We start from the raw sequence: 22,248 nt of genomic DNA, 5'->3' as shown, positions 1-22,248 counted from the left end.
AGATCTGGCCTGCCAAGAATTTTTTTTTTTTTTCTCAAAGAAGTCTTTATTAGAAGGAACTTACTGACTTGAGCAGGTCTGAATAAACTTATCAGCCAAAATTGCTTTTTATTTTGAGTATTTTTTTAAAAAAGACTAAGTCTTTTCAAAAGGCATGGATATGTTAGCCACCAACATGAGAAAAATGTGGAAAGACAGCTTTAGCTCCATTTTACAGGTAGAGAAATCAATTTAGAGGTTTGCTTTTGGTCATATGGTCCTGTGTGGCCCCAGAAATGGGTGGAGTCTGGTGATGGTTAGAACAAGATATCTCTTGATAAGAGGTGAATGCCAATTTTATTATTTAACATTTAGCAACAAGCACTAGAGATATTGGCTCTGAAGAATTTGAAGTCTTGCTATTTATTTTTATCTATTTATTGGCTATGTGGAGTCTTCATTGCTGTGAAGCTTGTCTCTAGTTTCAGCCAGTGGAGGCTACTCTATCTGCAAGGCACAAACTTCTCATTGCAGAATTTGAGGTCTTGGATTTGTGTATCATTTAGGTCATTACTGATACAAAAAAAATCATAAAGAGTATGGATTCTATTTTGGGAAGGCAGATTTTGAGTTCTTAAGACACGATAGAAAATTTCCCTGGGAAAACAAAATAAAACAAGAATTTGTAGCTATCTATTTTTAAAATGTTTTGTACAAGCTGGGTTTAGAAAAGGCAGAGGAACCAGAGATCAAATTGCCGCAGTTGTTGGATCATGAAGAAAGCAAGGGAATTCCAGAAAAACATCTACTTCTGCTTCAGTGACGACGCCAAAGCCTTTGACTGTGTGGATCACCACAAACTGTGAAAAATTATTAAAGAGATGGGAATACTAAACTACCTTACCTGCCTCCTGAGAAATTTGTATGCAGGTCAGTTAGCAACAGTCAGAACTGGACATGGAACAACGGACTGGTTCCAAATTGGGAAAGGAGTGTGACAAGGCTGTATATTGTCACTCTACTTATTTAATTTCTATGCAGAGTACATCATGCAGAATGCTGGGCTGGCTGAATTACTAGCTGGAATCAAGACTGCTGGGAGAAATACCAACAATTTCAGATATGCAGATGATACTATTCTAATGGTGGAGAGCAGAGAGGAACTAAAGAGTCTCTTGATGAAGGTGAAAGAGTAGAGTGAAAAGCTGGCTTAAAACTCACCTTCAAAAAACAAAGATCATGGCATCTGGCCCCATCACTTCATACCAAATAGATGGGGGAAAGTGGAAACAGTGACAGATTTTATTTTCCTGGGCTCCAAAACCACTCTGGATGGTGACTGCAGCCATGAAATTAAAAGATATTTGCTCCTTAGAAGGAAAGCTATGACACACCTAGACAGCCTATTGAAAAGCAGAGACATCAGTTTGTTGACAAAGGTCCATCTAGTCAAAGCTGTGGTTTTTCCAGTAGTCATGTACAGATATGAGAGTTGGACCATAAAGAAGGCTGAGCACCAAAGAATTGATGCTTTAGAACTGTGGTGCTGGAGAAGAATCTTAAGAGTCCCTGGGACAGCAAAGAGGTCAAACCAGTCAATCCTAAAAGAAATCAACCCTGAATATTCACTGGAAGGACTGATGCTGAAACTCCAATAATTTGGCCACCTGATGTGAAAAGCCGACTCATTGGAAAAGACTCTGATGCTGGCAAAGATTGAAGGCAAAAGGAGAATGGGGCAACAGAGGATGAGATGGTTAGATTAGCATCACTGAATCAACGGACATGAATCTGAGCAAACGCTGGGAGATAGTAGAGGACAGAGGAGACTGGCCTGCCGTATTCCATGGGGTCACAAAGAGTTAGACATGGCTTAGTGACTGAACAACAACAATTTTTAAATAATCATTTACCTAAGTGGTTGTGTCTTGATAAAAGATACCAGTGTCCATTTAATAAATGAGGCTGAATTTTAAAAATTGATTTGAATTTCATGCCTTGTATTTTCTCCTTAGAAGACATGCTAATTCATTCACATCTACTGACTTTTAGAAAGGCATAACTATTTACTTAATCATACAAAAAATAAGTCTTCAGGATTGAAATGGACAAAGAGATAATTTATGATTATGGTATTCTGCCATTAGCCCAGCTGGATTATTTTTTGTATGTGTTATATATTAACTTATTCTTAACTATTATCTTAATAGCACCAGAGGCTTAAAAGGGTTTTGAGAGATTATCTCATTGGCCTCCCTCTCTACCTCGAGAAGAGGTCCACTGATAATATTTTCATAACCTTCCTTGGGGACGTACGTATCTTATTATACAATCAATCTCATTGCAGGTATTTTATCCCCATATCAAACATGAATTTTTCATGCTACAGTTAATTCTATTAGCTTCACCACTTTCACTGAGCTTGAAATAGAATATCTATCTTATTTTCTCTGTGCATTTATACCTACTGAATCTTGAGAGAGGAGGTGTGGCATCCTTTGCTCTCAGTGGGAACAAGCTACAGTATTACCTCTGGAATGGCATGAAACAGCATGTGTCTTAGTATTTTTTGCCCAGCTCTGTGTTCATGTACTCAGCATATGAATGAGGTGATGTATATGTGATTTTTTTTTTTTAAAAAAAGCTTCTGTAAAACCGTTTAGAGAATGACTTATTTTATTTTAAAGCCTAATAATCATCTGGTGGTTTCCTATGAGCTGTAGAATGAAACAAAGGAGGATAAAAGTTGTTCCCAAAATGCTGACTGATTCTGACTGTGTTTCCTTGTTTCTTTTGGTCTATTGCTTTGGGTCAAGGATTTGGGGAGAATGACGACACTGAATCACATTTTGGGAAAAGAGATGAGTTCAATTTGTTCCTTCAGAGGGCTTTTCGTCCTGAAGGAATTCGCTGCGTGTAACTTCACAGAGTGTTCTTCTCATCTATTCCACTAACCCTCCATCCAACCCTGGTGTCTCCAGAGGCTAATAAACGAGCCTCAAAACTCACACTTAGAGAGTCTCAGAGCACCTAAAGAGGTCTGAGCATTGGGGTGCAGACTGGCCATCGGTTTAGGTCGAGACCAAGTCAACGGCCAAGGAAAGCCGTCGTCTCCTCACAGCTGTGGCCTCTGTGAATCGAGTCGCTGGCATCCATCCGGTTTCTGGTCAGCTGTCTCCCTGCATCACCGCAACGGGCATTAATGGGCTCTCTTGTGGCAGCCTCTGTGGGCAATTCATTGAGCCTTCCCCTTTCTACATTCCTTTCTCCTGTCCACCAGCATCATCTTCCTTCTCTCCATTTCTGCTTTCCCCTCCTCCTGTGTTTTCCCTTTTCCTTTCCTTCTTGGTTTTGCCAGTAGGTGGCCTGGAAGGAAGAAAAGAGCAGCAGCTGTTCCTGAGGGGAGAATGTCTTAATACCTCAGACAGTGCCCTCTGCCAGGATTTGCCAAGGGACCTAAGACATGGCTGGGCTGCAGGGATAGACCGCTCATCCCTCCCACAGTGTCTGCCCCTTCTTGGCCCCAGCATTAAGTTGCTTGGTTCAGGGTGTGTCAGAATTGACTCTGGGGGTGTCTGTTTTATCCACTGAGCTTCCCCTTTCATCACAAGGCAGGGAACACGACTGTTTGTAGAATGGATGGGCCCACAGGGAATTCTGAGTGATTCAGTCACTGTGGTGTGAACCCTTCATTATAACTCCCTCTCAGCACAACCAGGAGTCACCAGGGACGGAAGGGTGTGATGGCTGGGTTTCTCAGCTGGCTTAGTGGTTAAAAAAAAAATCCACCTGCCAATGCGGGAGACACAGGTTCGATCCCTGGGTCAGGAAGATCCCCTGGAGGAGGTAAGGGCACCCTACCCCAGTATTCTTGCCTGGGAAATCTAGATCGTATAGACAGAGGACCCTGGCAGGCTGCAATCCATGGCATCTCAATGAGTCATGCATGACTTAGCAACTAAATAACAACAACGTTTGTGATTTCCTTCTCTGAAATGCACTCTTGGCAGGTCGGTGTATGTATGGCAATCATATTCCCAGACCAGAATCAGTGCAACCTGTCCTGACCAGACATTACTGGATTTATAAGATATTGATTAGACAAGTTGTTTATGAAGGTAAAATCTAATCTCCATTTAAAATTTACTTTAGCAAATCACTTGAGTTAGAAGGAATAAAATTTTATGAAACTGAGACTGCTTGAAAATCCACAGCATGAGTTCCATAGAGTTCTTGAATGCCCTTCGGTGTCTTCAGATGACAAAGAGTAGTGGTAGCTTCCATCCTTGAAATCTCCAGGTTTGCTTTTAGGTTATCCAACTTCATTCTCTTAATCTCAACTTAAGATTCAAAAAGTAGACCAAAGGAAGCCTTATAACTCAGATGCTTGCTTTTCCAACCAGAAGGAGGCAATGAATGATAGTACATGCTGCTCTCAAGCTATCAAAAGAGAAAAAAAATTAAATAATTTTATAGTGATTCTCTTCTTATTAAAAAGCCCAAATCACTTTTCTCTAGCTACCCCTCTTTTGGAATTTAAAACCTGTGTGCAACATCGTATGGGGGAATTCAACCAACATACCACATATTGGCTTGTATCGTATGCTCAGTCACCCAGTCGTGTGGCTCTCTGTGACCCCATGGACTGTAGCCTGGAAGGCTCCTCTGTCTATGGAATTTTCCAGACAAGAATACTGGAGTGGGTTGCTATTTCCTTCTCCAGGGGATTTTCCTGACCCAAGATCAAACCCACACCTCCTGCCTTGGCAGGTGGATTCCTTACCACTGAACCACTAAGGCTAAGAATACTTATGTGATCAAGAAGATATCTAAGCTTTTCGAATGGAACCAAGAACTTGAGTTGGGCAATATTAAACAGATATGGAATCCCAGATATACTTTGTAATTCAGAAGGTAAAATTACCTAGTGCAACCACTTTAGGCAAGGGTTTTCATTTCCAGAGTAATGACCAGGATCAATAAAATAGTCACATAGGAAAAACAATTGAGGTTTAGAGTTGGGGGAAATATCCCAATACAAGCTCAGGCTCTACAGCCTTGATGATCTACTTTCTCTCATTTACACATTGGGACAAATCATCCTCTGTCACTTTATGGGTTGTTTTTGTCACTTAAAGGATATCAAATTACTTGAAGATCAAAGTGCTAAATATTAAAAATTAGAATAAGCCATTAGGAATCATGATAAAAAGAGAAATAGCTTTGGAGAAATATAATTTGTAGATTAGACAAACTGTCTAAAAAGAACAGTGTTTGGTTTTGTGATTTATTCATTCATTCATTTAGAGAAAGTGATAGAAGAAATTTGAGAAATGTCATGATCAGATTGACTCTCTGCCAATTTGTTCTTCTAAATTTTTTAGGAAAATAACCTTCTCAAACACTTCTGATTTTATAGGAAAGAATGTAAATAAAGAATGTAAAAAAGAAAAAAAAATCTGATTTTCACCTGTAGTCTGCACGTGCCTTGAACTTTGCATTTTAAAAGAAGGCATTTTTTTTCTGATTTTCTACCAAACCTCCTCCTGTCTTGCGATTTCCAAACAAACGACTCGCATTGAAAGCAAATGACAAGTACAGGAGAACTGGTTCGTAGCTACCAAAATATCTCTACCTTAAAGTAGCACTGGTTTAATTCACACAGGGCGAAAGGAATGTCTGAGATGGGGTGAACTTTTCAGGCTTGGGCACTGTGTGGCAGTGTCCATTCCTGAGTCCACACCTTCTGTCATTGTTAGCTGGCACTTCGGGCACCATAGTTTTCCCATCTACACCAGTTAAAATACCATGCTGTCACCTCCCTTTCTTTGTCCCTTCTTTTCTTCCATAGTGCATCGAGAAAACTGAGGAAATGGAGTGAATGTATATTATGTATACAAATAATATCCTTTGCCAACACTGTATGCTAGTCATAGGAAAAACATTTTTCTATGTAACTTCTATTCATTTTTCTAAGCTTTGATGTCTTCTCTAAAAATTTAGTCCATGTGACGCAAATCCAAAACTTGCCATGGGCTAAAGTAATGATAGAAATGAAGGAATCAGAGTTTTAGGACAATAGGGAGTGATGAGGGTCGTGCCAAAGGGGAGGACCACCCCCAAGTCCACCAGGTTGTACAAAGTTTTGGAGCACCCCAGTGAGTGTCACAACATACTGTATGTGGATAGTGCCCCCTGGTGTGGAGCAATGTATGCCCAGCCATCTGTCCATTCAAGACTCCTCCCTTGAACTTACTGTGTGCCAGGCATGGTTCTCACTGCTAGGAGATAGCAATGAACAAAGCAGACAGAAAACTCTGGTCTCTCAAAACCTACAGGCACTCTCATTCAATTATTTTCTTAGAGCCAAAAAGCACCGTGCCAACCAGATAAAGTGCATATGCCTGCTGAATTTGGCCCACGGGTCCACTAATTAATGACCCCTGCCCTAGGCTTTTAAATGAGTTCCGTGATCTTGCAGATTTTACCCACAGGGACAAAACACAGAAATGGACCACGTATTTGCACCCACTGCTTAACTCATGTATAAGGAGAGCTCCTTGAACCTGGAGAAGTCAGAAAACTAATTTTCAACTACCATTCTATATCCCCACCCCAATGTCTGTACTTGCCACTCCTTTTTCCAAGAAAATATAATTCCTAGAGGTGATCTGTTAGGTGAGTGAGGAAAGAAAATTAGAATGAGATGGAGGTCATGGCATTCTGCCAAAGCATTGTCTGACTAAGTACCTGTCTGTTCAGAAAGCAATGGGCAAAGCAAGCACTGAGGGTGGTCAGTGTGACTTGAGACAATTCAAAGTCTGCTCTTAACGACCTACAAATTTAATTAAAATTTTTTCAAGCAAAAAGGAAGATTCACCAAAGTATCATGTCTCTTAGGGGCTATGCTAACAGAAACAGGGCAATTGCAGAATTTAAAGAGCTCTCTTGTAAAGAATGTATTTCTTACTCTGATGGCATCTTAATACCATTAGATAAAAGTTTTATTTAATCTGTATCTAGGCAAAATGGAATGGGAAGGAAGTCTGGTCACCTAGCTACTTTCATGGGTGGAAGATTTTCTTGTTTCTTTCTTTTTTTTTTTGCATTGGAAACTTCAGTAAAACTGAAAAGAAAATTTGCACTGATTTTCTACAAGAAGCTTTGAAGAAGTGCTGTGATGGTATTAAAAGAGTTTAAAAGTCTTCCACCTCACAGTTTGGGTTTTCTTAAATAAGATCATGACTCAAAAATATTTAAAGAACCTAGGTCACAAATCTGACGGGAGATAGTTGTAGGAGGTAGACATAAGGACGGAAGGTAAGCATTCACATCTTCCAAGAAAGAGAACAGAGATTATGTCTGATCACTCTTCCTCTTTTCTACCTGCCTTCCAGGAACCTTTCTTTCCCAAACCCCTTATAAATAAACAAGAACAATAATAATAATCAGAGGAGAGAGAGTTTCCCTATCAACCCATATGCTATATTAAATAACTTTTCCCAAAGTTTGGGAGCATTTCCTGAAAACCCTCAAAGGTATTAATTTTTTCCTCTCTCTTTAAATCACAAAGCAAAATTCCACTGTCCCTCTGCCACCCCCCCTCTTCTAAAAAAAAAAAAAAAAAAAAAAAAAAAAAAAACGTCGAGTTTTGCTTTTCTATTCACTGCAGTCCTGGCCAAAGTAAAGCCCTCTTTCTCAATGACGTCAAGATCTTTACCAAGATTAGGCTTTCATTTCTCTATTGCAGCAATTAGCCAGGGAATGTATAAAAGGCTTCAGGGAGACTCACTGGGCTGCAGAGAGAGGCACTTTGCACCACAGACAGAGCAGGAAGGAGAAGCCAGAGGCAGTCAGGGACAGAGGAGTCAGACGCTCCTCAGGAAGAGAGAGAGTGAGACAGGCTGGAGGGGAACAGAAAGTGTGTAAATGGAGTAAAGAGGGGAAAAAACTACCCTAAAAGCACATTTTCAAAACTCTGGCAATTCTAGAAAGAAACGGGCTACGTTTCTGAACACAGAGACAATGAAAAGCTACAGAAAATTTTGCAATCTCTGCCACAGTCTCATAGGTGCTTAGAAATGAAAGTAGAACTGCCTGTCTTTAACCGACTCTGAGAGGGGTAACTGGATTAGGGACGGGTACGCCAGTTTTTTTGTTTTTGTTTTTGTTTTAACATCTTAAATCCTGAAAAAAGAAAAAAAAAGGCAGCAGCTCCGAATTGAATGAATTGATGGGCACACTCCAACTGCTGGGCTGGAGAGACTGGAACTTGGTCTTTCCATTTCTGCTTCTTTGAAAAAGGAGACAACTTGGGCTTCTTTTTTAATTTAGTTTTTCTCCTTTTCTCCCCCTATCCCCCACCCCCACCCCGACCTCCCCCTTCACCTCCCCCCACCCCTCTCCATCACCACCCCCCCCACCTTTTAAATAAGAGGGTGAAGGGGAACCAGAGCACACAAGGGAACTGACCCGGGAGGCAGAGAAGATGGGCATCCTCAGCGTAGACTTGCTGATCACACTGCAGATTCTGCCAGTTTTTTTCTCCAACTGCCTCTTCCTGGCGCTCTATGACTCGGTCATTCTCCTCAAGCACGTGGTGCTGCTGCTGAGCCGCTCCAAGTCCACTCGCGGGCAGTGGAGGCGCATGCTGACCTCAGAAGGAATGCGCTGCATCTGGAAAAGCTTCCTCCTCGACGCCTACAAACAGGTGAGCGGCGCTCCAGGGGCTTCTCCGCAGGGCTGTCGGGGGCGGGAGGCGGAGATGCTGGAGGAGACCAGATGCCTGCAGGAGCTGGGGACGAGTGCTCTTGGAGCCGTGTCTGGAGGCCGTAGGGTGATGCTCGGGTGTTTACTCTCTACACCTGTCGCAGGATCACTCACCTGAGATTTGGGGATGACAGGTATTACTGAGTCCCAGTGACTCTGTGTGACTTCAGAAGGAGCCTTTCTAAGAAGAGTCAGGAGTGACTTGCTGTGACTCGGGAGCAGAGCGTATTCGTCTCTGTAGAATAATGTTGGGAAACATCAGAAAGGTGTCCGGGGGAGGGCAGACCCTGCCTTTACTCTGCTCTCATCATGAACTGGCAGTTTTGATGTTTTGCTTGATGAGAGGCTGCGTGAGACTTTAGGAAAGACTGTTCAATGGGTGGGCACTAAAAAGCAGGGAGAGAGAAAGACAACACCACGCAGGACTCTCAGAGAGCTGACAAGATTTCAGGAAATAACAGAGCAGGTGTGATTCAGCTAGTTGCGGCTTCATTCCTGGTAGAAGTAAGAGTTAATGGGAGCAAGTCTGTGTGCCCGTCAACTCCTGCCTTGATCTGGATTTCAGCCCTTTGAAGCAGTTATCCGGCACGGAGTCTGGAGCTACTCGGTATCTGTTTGAAAAGGAAAGATCTGAGAACAAGCTGTCAACAATCCAGACTTTGTTCGAGAAACCACATTTGGTTTGTTTCTCAAAACTTACGCAGGTTGCCTTTAGACCAAGCAGATAAGTCTAGGGTTCACAACAGTCTCAAAGCTGTTATAACTCATGCCTAGAACCCTGAAGCAGTGGCTTCACTTACTCGCTGAAGCCATGTCCCTGGGGCTGCCCTCTCAAAATGAGAAAGGTTTTGTTTTGAAGTGAAGAATGCTGTTTCGAGGTGGTGGAGCATCCTTGGGCCAGATCTTAAGCAGCAAAGAGGAAAGGGCACTGGGTCCTTTGTCAGTTTGCTCCCTCCCCTATGCCCGTGTGACTCCTGAAGGTCCCTGAGCTTAGGAGGAATTGACTCATCCCATAAAAGCTACTATCAAAGCAGACATCCTTGATATCCCCTAACAGTATTGAGGGACCTTGCCCGAGATGCTGGCGAAGGGGGTTTAAGAGGAAGATGGGAGCTAGTGAAGTGATGTGTTATAGGCAGGCAGAACCTCAGAAACAGCTGGAAAGCTAGAATAAGAGGAAGAAGAGAACGAGTCCTCTATAAATAAGCACTAGAAAAATAAATCTAGAGAATGAACTTATGGTAACCAGGGGTAGGCGGATGGTTGGGGGGAAAGATAGATTGAGAGTTTGGGACTGGCATGTTCACAGTGCTGTATATAAAACAGATAATCAAAAAGGACCTATAATATGACAGGGAACTCTGCTCAATACTCTGTAACAACCTAAGTGGGAGAATAACTGAAAAAATAATAGGTATGTCTATATGTATAACTGAATCACTTTGCTGTATACCTGAAGCTGGCACAACATTGTTAATTAACTATACTCCAATATGAAATAAAAATGAAAAAATATCTATGCACCAGCAAAGGAAAAGAAGTCATTTCTAGTAACAAGGAATCCAGAGTAGGATCCTTCCACTGAAAATTAAACAAATGTTTAAGAAGAAAATATTCATAGTGAACTAGGAAAGTTTTCGTGTGATACTTGTCTTTGTTATTGGCAGTAACATGCAGAAGGTTTGTATTTGTTGTCCTGAAGATAGGAAAATAGTTAAGAGCTCTTGTTAGTAAGTGAAATTTTCTTTATAATAATATTAAGTGATACTCAAAGTTCTAACACCAAAAACTCATTTTATATTATGTACATGGGCTGAATGGGGGTTGTGGGAAGGAGATATTGAGACGATCACTTCATTTGCACACGTGTATATACTCAATGTTTATGTTTCATTTTGAGGGGTAGAGAATTTGGAGGAGGGTGGGTCTTATACAAGTGTGTCAGGTGTATTATGACTTAGGAAGTTCTTTCACCTGTATCTGTTTTTCCTAGGTGTTAGGAGATAACATGGCAATGTCAGTTATTTGATCGCTATTAAACTCTTCCTGTTTTGAAAGTCACTGACTTTTGCCATAAAAGAAAAACCACTGCTTTGGAGAATTTTACCTATATTCATAGATACCTTCACATAAAATATGAAGGTTGTAATGTTTCCCACACATGTTAAGTGAGGCTGTTTCTCCTATCAAGCAGCTTACTGAAATAAAAAGAGAAAAGGAAACACATGCGTCTTTAATAAACTTGATCACTTATTTATTTTTTCACCAATTTATAGTGCTTCATTGTGTTGCAATGTTTTGTTGTCCCTCCTCTAAGAGACTGAGAAGCTTGAGTGATCTGTTTTCTTCTTTGCACGTGGTTGGTGTGTTCTTCCATCTATTGATTTGATTAGTGACCAAGTTCATGCCTGATGTCATGCTGTTTGTTTTCATGACTTATGTAAATGCTGCCATGAGAAGAAGCAACCCAAGAACTCATATATCCAGAGATAAGCCTGGACTGGGTGTGTGATGACTGGAAACATGGTAAACACAGCTTGCGCTGAATTTAGGTCTTCTTCTGTCTCCAAGTGTAGCGAGGGCAGTGGTGGCATCTCAGGGTCTCGGACATGACTGAAGTGACTTAGCAGCAGCCGCAGCAGCGGCAGAACCTCTAAAACGGGTTGAGTCACTTCCCCGAATGCTGCTGCCATCTGTGCCACTGTCACTGGGTGGAGCCATGTGTAGAGACTGGCTGGAGGAGTCTCTGTTTGGTGTCGCCCTGTTTCACAATCCTGACTTGAGGCTGCCACCCCCAGAAGCACAGTGTTCTGGGATGTCAAGTGCGCACATTCCATCCAATGAGGCAGGCCATTTCTAACTCTCCAGGTTGTTGAATGGCAGACACTTGAGAAGCTATTTGGAGAGAGTGTGGTAAAAATGTTGTCCCTGGGTTTGGCTTCTGCAGGAGGCAACAAAGAAATGAAAAAACAAAACAAAAACCAAAAAAAACTTGGGACAAAATAAAACAGAAAACCCTTCTTCATTACAGTGTTGCATGGGACTTAAAATGAACTTTCTAGGGAAGCCTGTAAAGATAATTTGGGTTGATTAGAGGGAGTCCCAAGCATGATTTTGATGAAAAAAGAAGGTCTAATGGATTTTGTTGAGAGATTGAGGTGTATAATAGATGTTTGTTATTTAAGTTTTCCCTAGTCAGTGTCACTGCATCTAACACTGCATCTCTGTGCTGGTAGTTCAAAGACTCAAAAATACAACCAGTAAGCGGACTACTGTCTGGGAGGCTGGCTCCTACCTAAATGAAGTGTAAAAGTAAACACACGTATAGATGCTGACAAGCACTTTAGCTCCTACATGGGCAATACTGCTGTGGCACAGAAAACATATTCATTTGAACATATAATTTTGGTTTTGAAAGGGTCTCTTTAACATTCTCCTCCTCCTCTTCACTCCCCTCAGCCCTTTGACACTCGTTTCTATAATGGAAAACGGCTCTTCTAAGAAGGAAACACTCCCCCAAAGAACACAAGGCAGGCTACCGCCAGAGTTTGTTCATCACTTGGATAAAACACTGGGAAATGATAGAGCTTCGAGCTGTGTTTTCAAGTTACAAACCAAAAAGAGAATGGCCAAACAGGGAACTGAACTCAGAGGAAAGAGTAGGTAGCTGATCCTCTGATTTGTTTGGCCGATTTGAATATAAATGGTTAAAATGCTGCTTAATAATTGTTTGGCCATGTTTGTAAGGACATTGATGTAGCCTGGTCATTGTGTCAAAGAATTTGAAATTTCCAGGGCTTTGGAGAGCAAGAAGGAGGTGTAAAAAGAATTCTGCCACATACCTACCCCTATTTTTTATCATTTGCTTTACTTTCTATCATGAGATTAGGTGATATTTTGTCCAGAGGCCTTTCTCAGGCTGTGGAAAAGGAAGAAAAACAAGGTTAGTAGTATATGCTCTATTTCCAGCTTCTACTTGATGAATGGTTCTTTCTTTTTTTTCCCCCTTGCCCTGCATTTCACAGTCCACATGCTAAAGCAGCATTATCCTTTTCCTCATGCACTGAAAACTGTCAGCAAAAGAGATCCTATCATCAAGGGAATCAAATATACACCATATATTTACACTCTTGTTCGTATTTATAAATATGGCTATGACAACATTTGAGCTTGGCCCAGAGATGTCTTCTGTTGTAAAAATACAAACCCTTTATTTCCCTCCCTTGTTGGTGTTGTGTTGATGTTGATTCTAAAAACCATAAGAAAGGACAAAGGTAATAGTGCAGATGAGAGAGGTAAAAGTCAGTGATGACGATATTACATTTTACGTATGTCCTTTCCGATCCTTGCAAAATAAAGGGACCCTTTGGGAACATCGGAACTTCAAGACCAATTAGTGGAAATGATGCTTCTTGTGTTTGGGCATTAAATACTGGGCAGGGTTCTCTTTAGAGCGGCTAATGCTGGCAGGGAAAGAGGTACCGACCTAATTACTCTTCCGCAAGAGTAAAAAATGCCTTTTGAATGCCTCTTTGGCAAATATGTCTCATTAAGGACAAAAACCAAACACAAACCCTCTAAGAAGGAGAAATTAAGATGATAGGTAACTTGTGGCCAGGAGACTTTCTGTGCCACTGTGGGAAATTAACACAGAGTTTGGGAGTACCAGGGGATAACTTGTTTTTGTCAAGCTTCTTTCCTGCCGCCTAAATGTTATTATGGACCAACTTTGTTTTCTTCATCATTTTGGCTTTTTGTCAAGGAATGCTTTGCTCCTGGGGAAAGGCTCTTCCATCACGGAAGACAGCGATGATTCTCCCATTTCACCTCAGCAAGGTGTGAAGCAGAGTAAACTAAGAGATTCACACTTTGAAACTTTGGTCATAATACAAACTTAATTTTCTTGATGACCAAATAGGAAGGTGAGAAATGAACAATAATATCCTTCTAAAAGATTTGTGTTTTGTTTTTTTTTTTTAATTTAAAGCAGACTGTCATTTTTAAAAAAGTTTTTTCCTTTATTGTTGCTAAATTATCCCATATCAGCAGTTTTTAGCAAAAACAGACAAATTGTATGATTGGAATATGACATTTATAAAAGCAGACTGCTGGTCTACTCATGTCTGGACCGTCACATCATGGGTGTGTGTTTTTCCCTCCTAGTTGTAGTAATAGCATTGTGCATACCTATGCGTTTTCTCTTACCTAATCACCCTCATGAACAAAAGTGTAATTCTTTTTATGACATTCTAATCTGCAGTCAAGTCCTATGGCTCCTTTACAAAATAAAGAGGATTGGCTACTCTCATTTTATGCACTGACCAGCAGAGCTGATCAAGAACAGATCAACAGCATTGGGTGTGGACTGTGGCAGTGTTCTGCAGTGGGGCTCCAGGGGGCTCACCCTTTGAAATCTTCTGCCTTGGTGAGGTCTTCCATCACTCCAATGTGCTGATGTTCACTGTAGGTCAAGGCTATTATTAAGTGTCAAATGCTTTGCGGATCTCCAGCTAAGATGAAAACAGCTACCATTCATTCAAAACTTTATTCAACAAAAAATTCCAAGCATACATATCCACTGTTCTCCAGCTAAACAAAATGCCAACCTCTGCCCCCTCCCCCACCAAACACACATACTAAAGAACATGATATATTTGGTAGCTTATCCTAACTTTTGATTTTAAAGTAGAGGTGTTGTACTTGTTCTAAGTTTTCTAAGTTGAACTAACATGTTTGTATTTTGAGAAAAATTATGTGGCTGAACTATACATTGTCACTAAAGAAGGAGAAGGTGCTTTAACTTTCCAAGAAAATTAATTATGGGTAACAAGAGAGTCACCTGCGACTGAAGTCAGATTAGATTACTCAGTTGAAGAATCAGGCATAATGCAAGGATCAACAGTTTGGCTTGGGTGAGAGTCAGGTGCATCAGAGGCCCGTGTCACAAGGCCAGCACAACTGTTCCATTCTTAGAAATGACTCCAAAATGCAAGTGGATGTTTTCAACCTACCAGGAACCTACAAGTCTGCAGTCCAGAGATGATTCTTCTCCTATGTATGGGTTCCTCACTTAATGAGAAGTTGCTACAATAGCTAGTGGATTCAGACTGGTCTGAATGCATTCAGATCTTTGTATCACAGTATGTTGAGAGACACAGCATGACAATATTGTTAAAAGCAGCCGTCCTAGAATCATTATTGCTTTTTTAAATGGGGAAGATACAATGAGAAGGTGATGGTAATGCTACCTTTTATCTAAATCTACAAAGAAGTACAAAAATAACCCATAGATTAAAAAGCTTATAATACCTTTAGGATGTATATCTTTGCATTTTAAGTACATTTTAAAATTTCAAGAGATGAATGTAGCTCATATAAAACAGTCCAGCTAAAAGTGGTTTACTAGGTTTCTTCACCTAGTTTCACTTACAAATTAACTAAGAAAATTAATATAAAGAAAATAACTTTTTTCCTGACAGTGACTGAAAACAAATTTACTTATTTAAATCATAACACTGCCTTCCTTTTCTAAGAAAGAAGATTATTGTTTTAACATTTATTTTAGAAAGCGTATAGTCCTTGTTTTAAACCTGCCCTGCTAGGATTTTTCCCAAGGGAGATAAAGGATTTCTTGACTTCTTCTGCAGTTAAAAATGGGTTATGCATTAACATCAGATAGAAGCTTCTCCATGAAACCCCTTGAGTGTTTTATATTGGTTTAAATTGTTGGGTTTTTAACAATTTGCTTGTAAGTGACTTCAATTAACATCACTGTTATATGCGGTGGTATCTATATGAGGGGGAAAAATGAATCCAGTTGGAAGTGTTTTGTAATATTAAGGATAGTGTATAAAAATCAATTATACTGTTGTAAGTTGTCCCCAATGTTATTGGCTTTGATTAAACCATTCTAGGGGAAGATCCAATTCTGTTAATTCAAACTGAAGTAATTGGCTCTTTTATGTTGCCTGCTTTTTATTATCAATTTACAGATTCAAAGGCCAGCAAACTTTCTTTCAGTCTGTGTTCAGTGATTTAAACCACATGCAAAGGGAGCACCTAGAACAATTTTGCTCTACACCTCTTCTGCCTGAGTATTCTAAATCCAGTGGAATTTGATAATAAAATGTATGGTAGGAAAGTAAATGGCTTGTGACTTCTGAGATAAAAAGGTGAAACAAACTAAAACACACATGAAATATGAGAAATTAAAAGTCAAATTCTACAAAAGATGAAAGTGTATGTTTTCATTCATTTGTTTGTTTAATGGAAATGGAGAGGTTCTAGTCAAAAGAACCCTTAAGTATGCAGCAGCTATAGAAACCTCCAGAAAGGATGTCATACCAAAGAAAGCTCGAATCACTTCTAAGAATAATTATATTACAACATAGAATTACTCAGAAAAATGATATTCGGTCTCACATGTTTGCATGGCATCTATAATGGCAACTTACACTCCCACAATGATTTATCGTGTACAGAGCTCTTTCCCCTGTGTCATCCTTCCATAAACATACGAAGAAGATGGGCATTATAAATGACCATTTTACAGATGGGATAGCTGCAGCACTTGAGAGATTAAGGGGGAGTAGCTCTTCTTATAAATGGCAGGCCCCAGGTTTTCTCATTCTCGGTAGGAATAGAGTCCATAGGTATCCTTGTCCATTGGTTCAGATTAAATGACTTTTAGGCAAGACTTTAAGGACTTTCCTGAGTTACTTTAGAATTCAGAAGTGGGAATTCAGAAAGAGGTGCCATGTCCCACAGCTCTGATCATTTATTTTAAAGTAGACCATTCACTTTTCACTTCTAAAATGAAGTCCATTAATCATTTGTTATATACTGTGAGCTAAGCACTGACACAGAGTAAGCACAGTAAAGAACACCAGCCTCAACTTAATTATGAAGACAGTTAACTGCAGTACCTTCAGTGATGAAAAGAATTGCCTTTAGTGACTAGACAGAATGAAAAAGACTTATTCTCTTTAGGGCCATTCATTACCTTATCTGCCATGATGGGTCTTTACTCAAGTCAATATGTGTTTACCATATCCTCCGAAGGAAATAACCTCATTTTATTAGAGCCAACTGTTTCTGTACAGAGTGAACTGAAGTGAGTGCATGCTTCATGCGGTCTTGCCTCTCTCTTTCGTTTTCCATCACCAGGTGAAACTGGGTGAAGATGCCCCCAATTCCCGCGTGGTGCCTGTCTCCAGTCCGGAAGGAGGTGACACCAGTGGAAATGGTGCCCAGGAGAAAACAGCGGATGGAACTGAATGCCACCTTCTGGACTTTGCCAGCCCTGAGCGCCCACTGGTGGTCAACTTCGGCTCGGCCACTTGACCTCCTTTCACTAACCAGCTGCCAGCCTTCAGCAAACTGGTGGAAGAGTTCTCATCCGTGGCTGACTTCCTGTTGGTCTACATTGATGAGGCTCATCCTTCAGATGGTTGGGCGGTGCCTGGGGATTCTTCTTTGTTTTTCGAGGTGAAGAAACACCGGAACCAGGAAGACCGATGCGCAGCAGCCCAGCAGCTCCTGGAGCGTTTCTCCTTGCCGCCCCAGTGCCGAGTTGTGGCTGACCGCATGGACAATAATGCCAACGTCGCTTATGGGGTAGCCTTTGAACGTGTGTGCATTGTGCAGAGACAGAAAATTGCTTATCTGGGAGGAAAGGGTCCCTTCTTTTACAACCTGCAAGAAGTCCGGCGTTGGCTGGAGAAGAATTTCAGCAAGAGATGAAAGCTAGATTAGCTGGTTAAAAGTATGATTGTAACAGATCTTTTTTTCTTTTTTTTTTTTTTAATTTATGTAAAGACAAGGAAACTAAGAATTCAATCCACTATTTCAACTGAGTGCCATTTTCTCACTGAAGGACGGGAATTTACGTGTCAGAAGAACATAAACCTCTAACATCTGGATCCTACTTTCACCGCTTAAATGGCTTTTGGCTAAATAGTAGCCCCATCTCTTCCCTTCCTGGTGAAAAGCCCTGAATGAAAAGATCCCAAGATGGAAAAAAGAAAACTTGTTTCAGCATGTGTTCATTTCTGCCCTGATAAAAGAAGTGATACAGCTGATGCGTGCCCTGGGACCTGAAGAAAAGACTTGCCGGAATGACTGCTATGTTAGGGAAGCCACCATCCTTGTTGGTGTAAAGGGTGTTACCTGGGCTTTATTCAGCGTGGATAGAGCCCAACTGGATGTTTGCCAAATCTTTACTTAGAATGAGTCTTCAAGTCCAGGCCATGCGGTTAGGACCTTATTGTTTAACATGTTAGAAAAGTTTCTGACCTTCTAGTTTCTAGCCATGTACTACTCTATGCCAGTCTAAATGTCCCAGAACTTGCAGGTATATTTGCAGTTATCAAGAGTGATACCTACTGGAGGGTTAGAATGGTCATCTGATATCTGATGGTTACTTTCTAGGCAGGTGGAGAAAGTACTAGAAGCAAATCAAATCAGCAAGCTGGGAAAAGCAGGCAGAAAGACTAGGAGGCTTCATAGAGTTTCACCTTGAAACTGTAGAGAGTGGTACTAATTTGTCAGTCACAGAAACATGGAAACATGTGCAAAGCTCGAAAAAGAAGCTCCACTAAGATAGCATAGAGAATATACATATGAAATTAATGTATTTGTCATATATTCCTGGATTGAAGAGAAAGGGGGATTGAGAGGGAAAAAAATGCATTTTAATATTTGTATTACTTTTTGAAACATGTTTGTGGTGTTTACATGTTCAGTAGGTGATTATACCTCGTGATGTTGATGAAAGGTAACACCAGTGGGCCCAGTGGGGCCGGGGTCCCCCTCTGCATCCCTACAGTTGTACTGTGGTCCCATTGCTTCTTGGTCTGGGTCTCTATGGCAGTGTTCTCTGAATGATGAGCTCAGCAATTTAGAGCCAAATAGAGGACAAGAAAGTGTGAGACAATTCCCATCAGTGATTTTAGAGGCTTTGCTTCTTTGATGGAATCCTCAGGATCGGGAGTTTGGTAGGATGGAATTCCCATTCATATTTAATTTGGACTTGGGTTTTCCTTTGTTCCTCTTAGATGAGGTATAGTCATCTAAGACTTCTGTAGTATATTTTTATAATGCTATTTTAATATATATACCATATTTCTCTTTAAAATGAAGATATTATAGTTCTACTTATAAGTAATATAAGTAATAACTAATGTCCTAACTTCCAAAAAAGATCAACCAATTTTGTATGTTAAATTTTTATTGTAAATTTGAGGATGTTATCAGATCATAGTATATGGTTATATTTATATGTACAATCAAAGGTTCCTATGGCCATTCCGTTAATAATTGAATCATAAAAGTAATAGAAAAGATATCTAAAATCGAAAATATCTTCCTGAACTAACTGCCTGAAATCAGAAAAAAATGGGAACTGAGTGTGCAAGAACCAAAACCAATTTTTTTTAAAAATGGAGCAACATAATAGTCATATCACTGCATCATTTATTGTTTAGATATTAAAGCTCCATTTTAACTGATTAGTTTTAACTGCAACATTTAAGCTTCTCACTGTTCTAAATTCTATAAAATGTACCAACAAAGAAACAAATTTTGAAAATGTGACATTAATGAATTTCTGGAAAATCACATTGAGAATAGATTATTTCTGAGTCCTCAGTTGTTAAACCCTTTGATTTATCAGCATAGCCCCTTGATTTTTACCTTCAAAATAGTGTCGTGATTTGTGTGGTATCCTAGGGAAGAAAAAGAAAAGTTGGTAACAGCACACTCGAGCTGTTGTCTTTAAACCTCCCCTTTGTTCTACACGTACAGTAAGGGAACAGGATGTTGGCGAAGCTGGTGGGGGGACGAGACGTGGCTAAGGCAGGCAGTGCCAGTTGTCTGGGGGAAAGGGTGATGAGAAAACTACCCTGCTGTGATACACTTTTAAAGAAAGAGAAGGCTGTGTGCTTGCAGTTCTTCTCCCTGAGGATAGGCCGGTGGAGACGGGAAGCAGTGGGAAGTACACATACAAAGGTACAGGCTGAGTATCAGGGACCAAGACATGTTCAGTGGAACACAGGAGAGTTACTGGAAGAATGGCTGTTGAGAGCCAGTGGAGAAAGTGAATTGACTAAGCTCAGGAATCCTGCAATATGTAAAATGGCTTGGTGTTATCAGAGTTAGGAGAAGCCGATAACTATGTAACTTATTTATCTCAACATGAACTTTTGTGATTTCCTGTGGTGTATCTTTAAGGAAATAATAAGAACTCATTATTTGAGATAGAGGAGAATCAGTGTTTAGCTGATATGCTCAGAGAAATTCTTAGATTGTCAATATCCTGAAACTGACAGGTATTGTCAATACCCTGAAATCAACACCCCACCCATCTTATCTTTTATAAAGTATGTTCCTTTGAAGAACTTTTGTCCCTGTTCTCACAAGGCAAAATTTATTAATTAATATATATATATATGGCATAAGGTATAAGTTTATATAAACTTATATATATATATATATATATGATGTCTTATTTTAGAACCTAAACATTTCCCTCCCACCCAACCCCATAGGCTATGTTTACATGGAGCTATCAGTTTAGCCTTTTAAACTGAATTAGCTTGTCCATTATAGAAATAGTTTCCAAGCAATTTTGGGTGTTATTTATAGCATCTAGATTTACTCCAACATTTACTCTTTGAAAGACTTATGTCTTGGAACTATTCAAAACTTACTTTATTATATTGCTTAGAGAAAATAATAGTGAAATCAATAATGACTTTCTTGAATGGCATAAATGAAATGCTTGCACAATAGGATAAGTGTTTCATAGAGATTGGGCTTCCCTGGTGGCTCAGATGGTAAAGAATCTGCCTCCAGTGTGGATAAACCCGGGTTCAATCCCTGGGTTGGGAAGATCCCCTGGAGAAGGAAATGGCAACCCACTCCAGTAATCTTGCCTGGAGAACTCCATGAACAGAGAAACCTGGTGGGCCACAGTTCATGGGGTTACACAGAGTTGGACACTGCTGAATGACAAACACTTTCACTTTCATACAGATATTAAAGTGTATCTGACCTCCTTAGAAGCAGGTTAGTGCTGTACTTGGTATGTATAGCTAAAGTTATGGTCATTTAACTCATATGACTTTTCATATTCATCTTTTTGATCTCTGGTCTTTTGTCTTCACCTTGTTTGTAGAATGTGCCCCTGATTTTTGGTAATATCGACTTTGAAATGGTCTATTGATTTAGTTAAGTGGTAGCTCAGATGATAAAGAATTTGCCCACAACACAGGAGACCTGGATTCGATCCCTGGGTCAGGAAGATCCCCTGGAGAAGGGAATGGCAATCCACTCCAGTATCCATGCCTGGAGAATCCCATGGACAGAGGAGCCTGGCAGGCTACAGTCCACGGGGTCGCAGAAAGTCAGACACGACTGAAAGAAAGACTAACACTTTCACTTTCCTGCCATTAACCAGGAAATGCCAAGTTTGTGATCAAGAAGATCAGAAAGGCCTGCTCTCTTTCATTTTGTCTGAGTGTATTCCACATTTTGGGCTCTTGAATAAAACTTACAAAATATGGGGAGATCATACATGGATGCTGCCTTGCTGCATAAAATACCAGAGACGCAGGTTAAAGACAATGTCTGTGCCTTTGGGGATATTCCCAGCTGGATATAGGATATCAGTTGCCCTCAGTATGCCCTATGGGCTGTGTCTACAGCAAGCAGAACGCATTGATGTACATGCAGGACTCCCCATTCTGTGGATGATAAGAGGATAAACATGGACATTTATTCTACCTAATTTCTGACTTACAGTTGGAAGATAAACTTAATTACAATCAGATGGCCATTGCAAAGGGGAAAAAATAGACATTAACTTCTGTCCCACTGAAGAATGAATAAAACCTCTGGCAGCATTTAAAGCTTTTCAGAACATAACTCAGTGCTATTCTCTGAGCAGTGAAGATTAATAGTGAGATTTTTAATTTCTCCGTGAGGTTTTAATTTTAAAATTAAAAAATTAATTTTTTAAAGAAAAACAAGAGTTTTTCTTTAAAAAATGATATTGCCAAAAATCAGAGCTAAAATATTTTTAGTCATATTCCAACCTCCTCCCTTCTTCCTCCTTTACCTTAGGAATAGAAGCTAAGCCCAGTCTTCCTATGTAAGCCCACACGGGGTGTAAGTACCAGCCTTGGCTTGGTGATCCACCCTCTCTTGGTAGTGTCCTGTATGAAAGAAGGGGGCCAGGACCTGGGTGATTCGGGAAGTTGCAGACTGGGAAGAACTAGGCCCTGGGGGGTTGGCCTATTGATCTGGGAAGACCTGAAAAGAAACTTCTCACCTTTGGAGGAGTACTGATCAGTGCCACTAGCGTGGCCTTAGCAAAATATTGGGCCACTTCCTAATGCCTTACCTCCTGGATAGCTCCAGAAGCAAGGTCTCAGACTTGAGATCCAGAGCTGTTCCAAGGCGAGTCAGTCAGTCGGCACATATGTAGTGATCTCTGAACAA

The 22,248-nt window shown here is 40.4% G+C and overlaps 1 protein-coding gene across 1 annotated transcript; it reads left to right on the top strand.

Moving 5' to 3' along the window:
• The first annotated feature begins 8,467 nt into the window (after positions 1-8,467).
• DIO2 (iodothyronine deiodinase 2) lies at positions 8,468-17,490 on the top strand. The gene is made up of 2 exons (XM_052647204.1): positions 8,468-8,689; positions 16,915-17,490. The coding sequence occupies exons 1-2, from the start codon at positions 8,468-8,470 to the stop codon at positions 17,488-17,490; spliced, it is 798 nt and encodes a 265-aa protein (XP_052503164.1).
• The last annotated feature ends 4,758 nt before the right edge of the window (positions 17,491-22,248 follow it).

Source organism: Budorcas taxicolor, chromosome 10 (genome assembly GCF_023091745.1).
Source record: "Budorcas taxicolor isolate Tak-1 chromosome 10, Takin1.1, whole genome shotgun sequence".
Taxonomy (NCBI): Eukaryota; Metazoa; Chordata; class Mammalia; order Artiodactyla; family Bovidae; genus Budorcas; species Budorcas taxicolor.
Note: the sequence above shows the minus strand (reverse complement) of the source record. Positions and strands in the feature narration are given on the sequence as shown.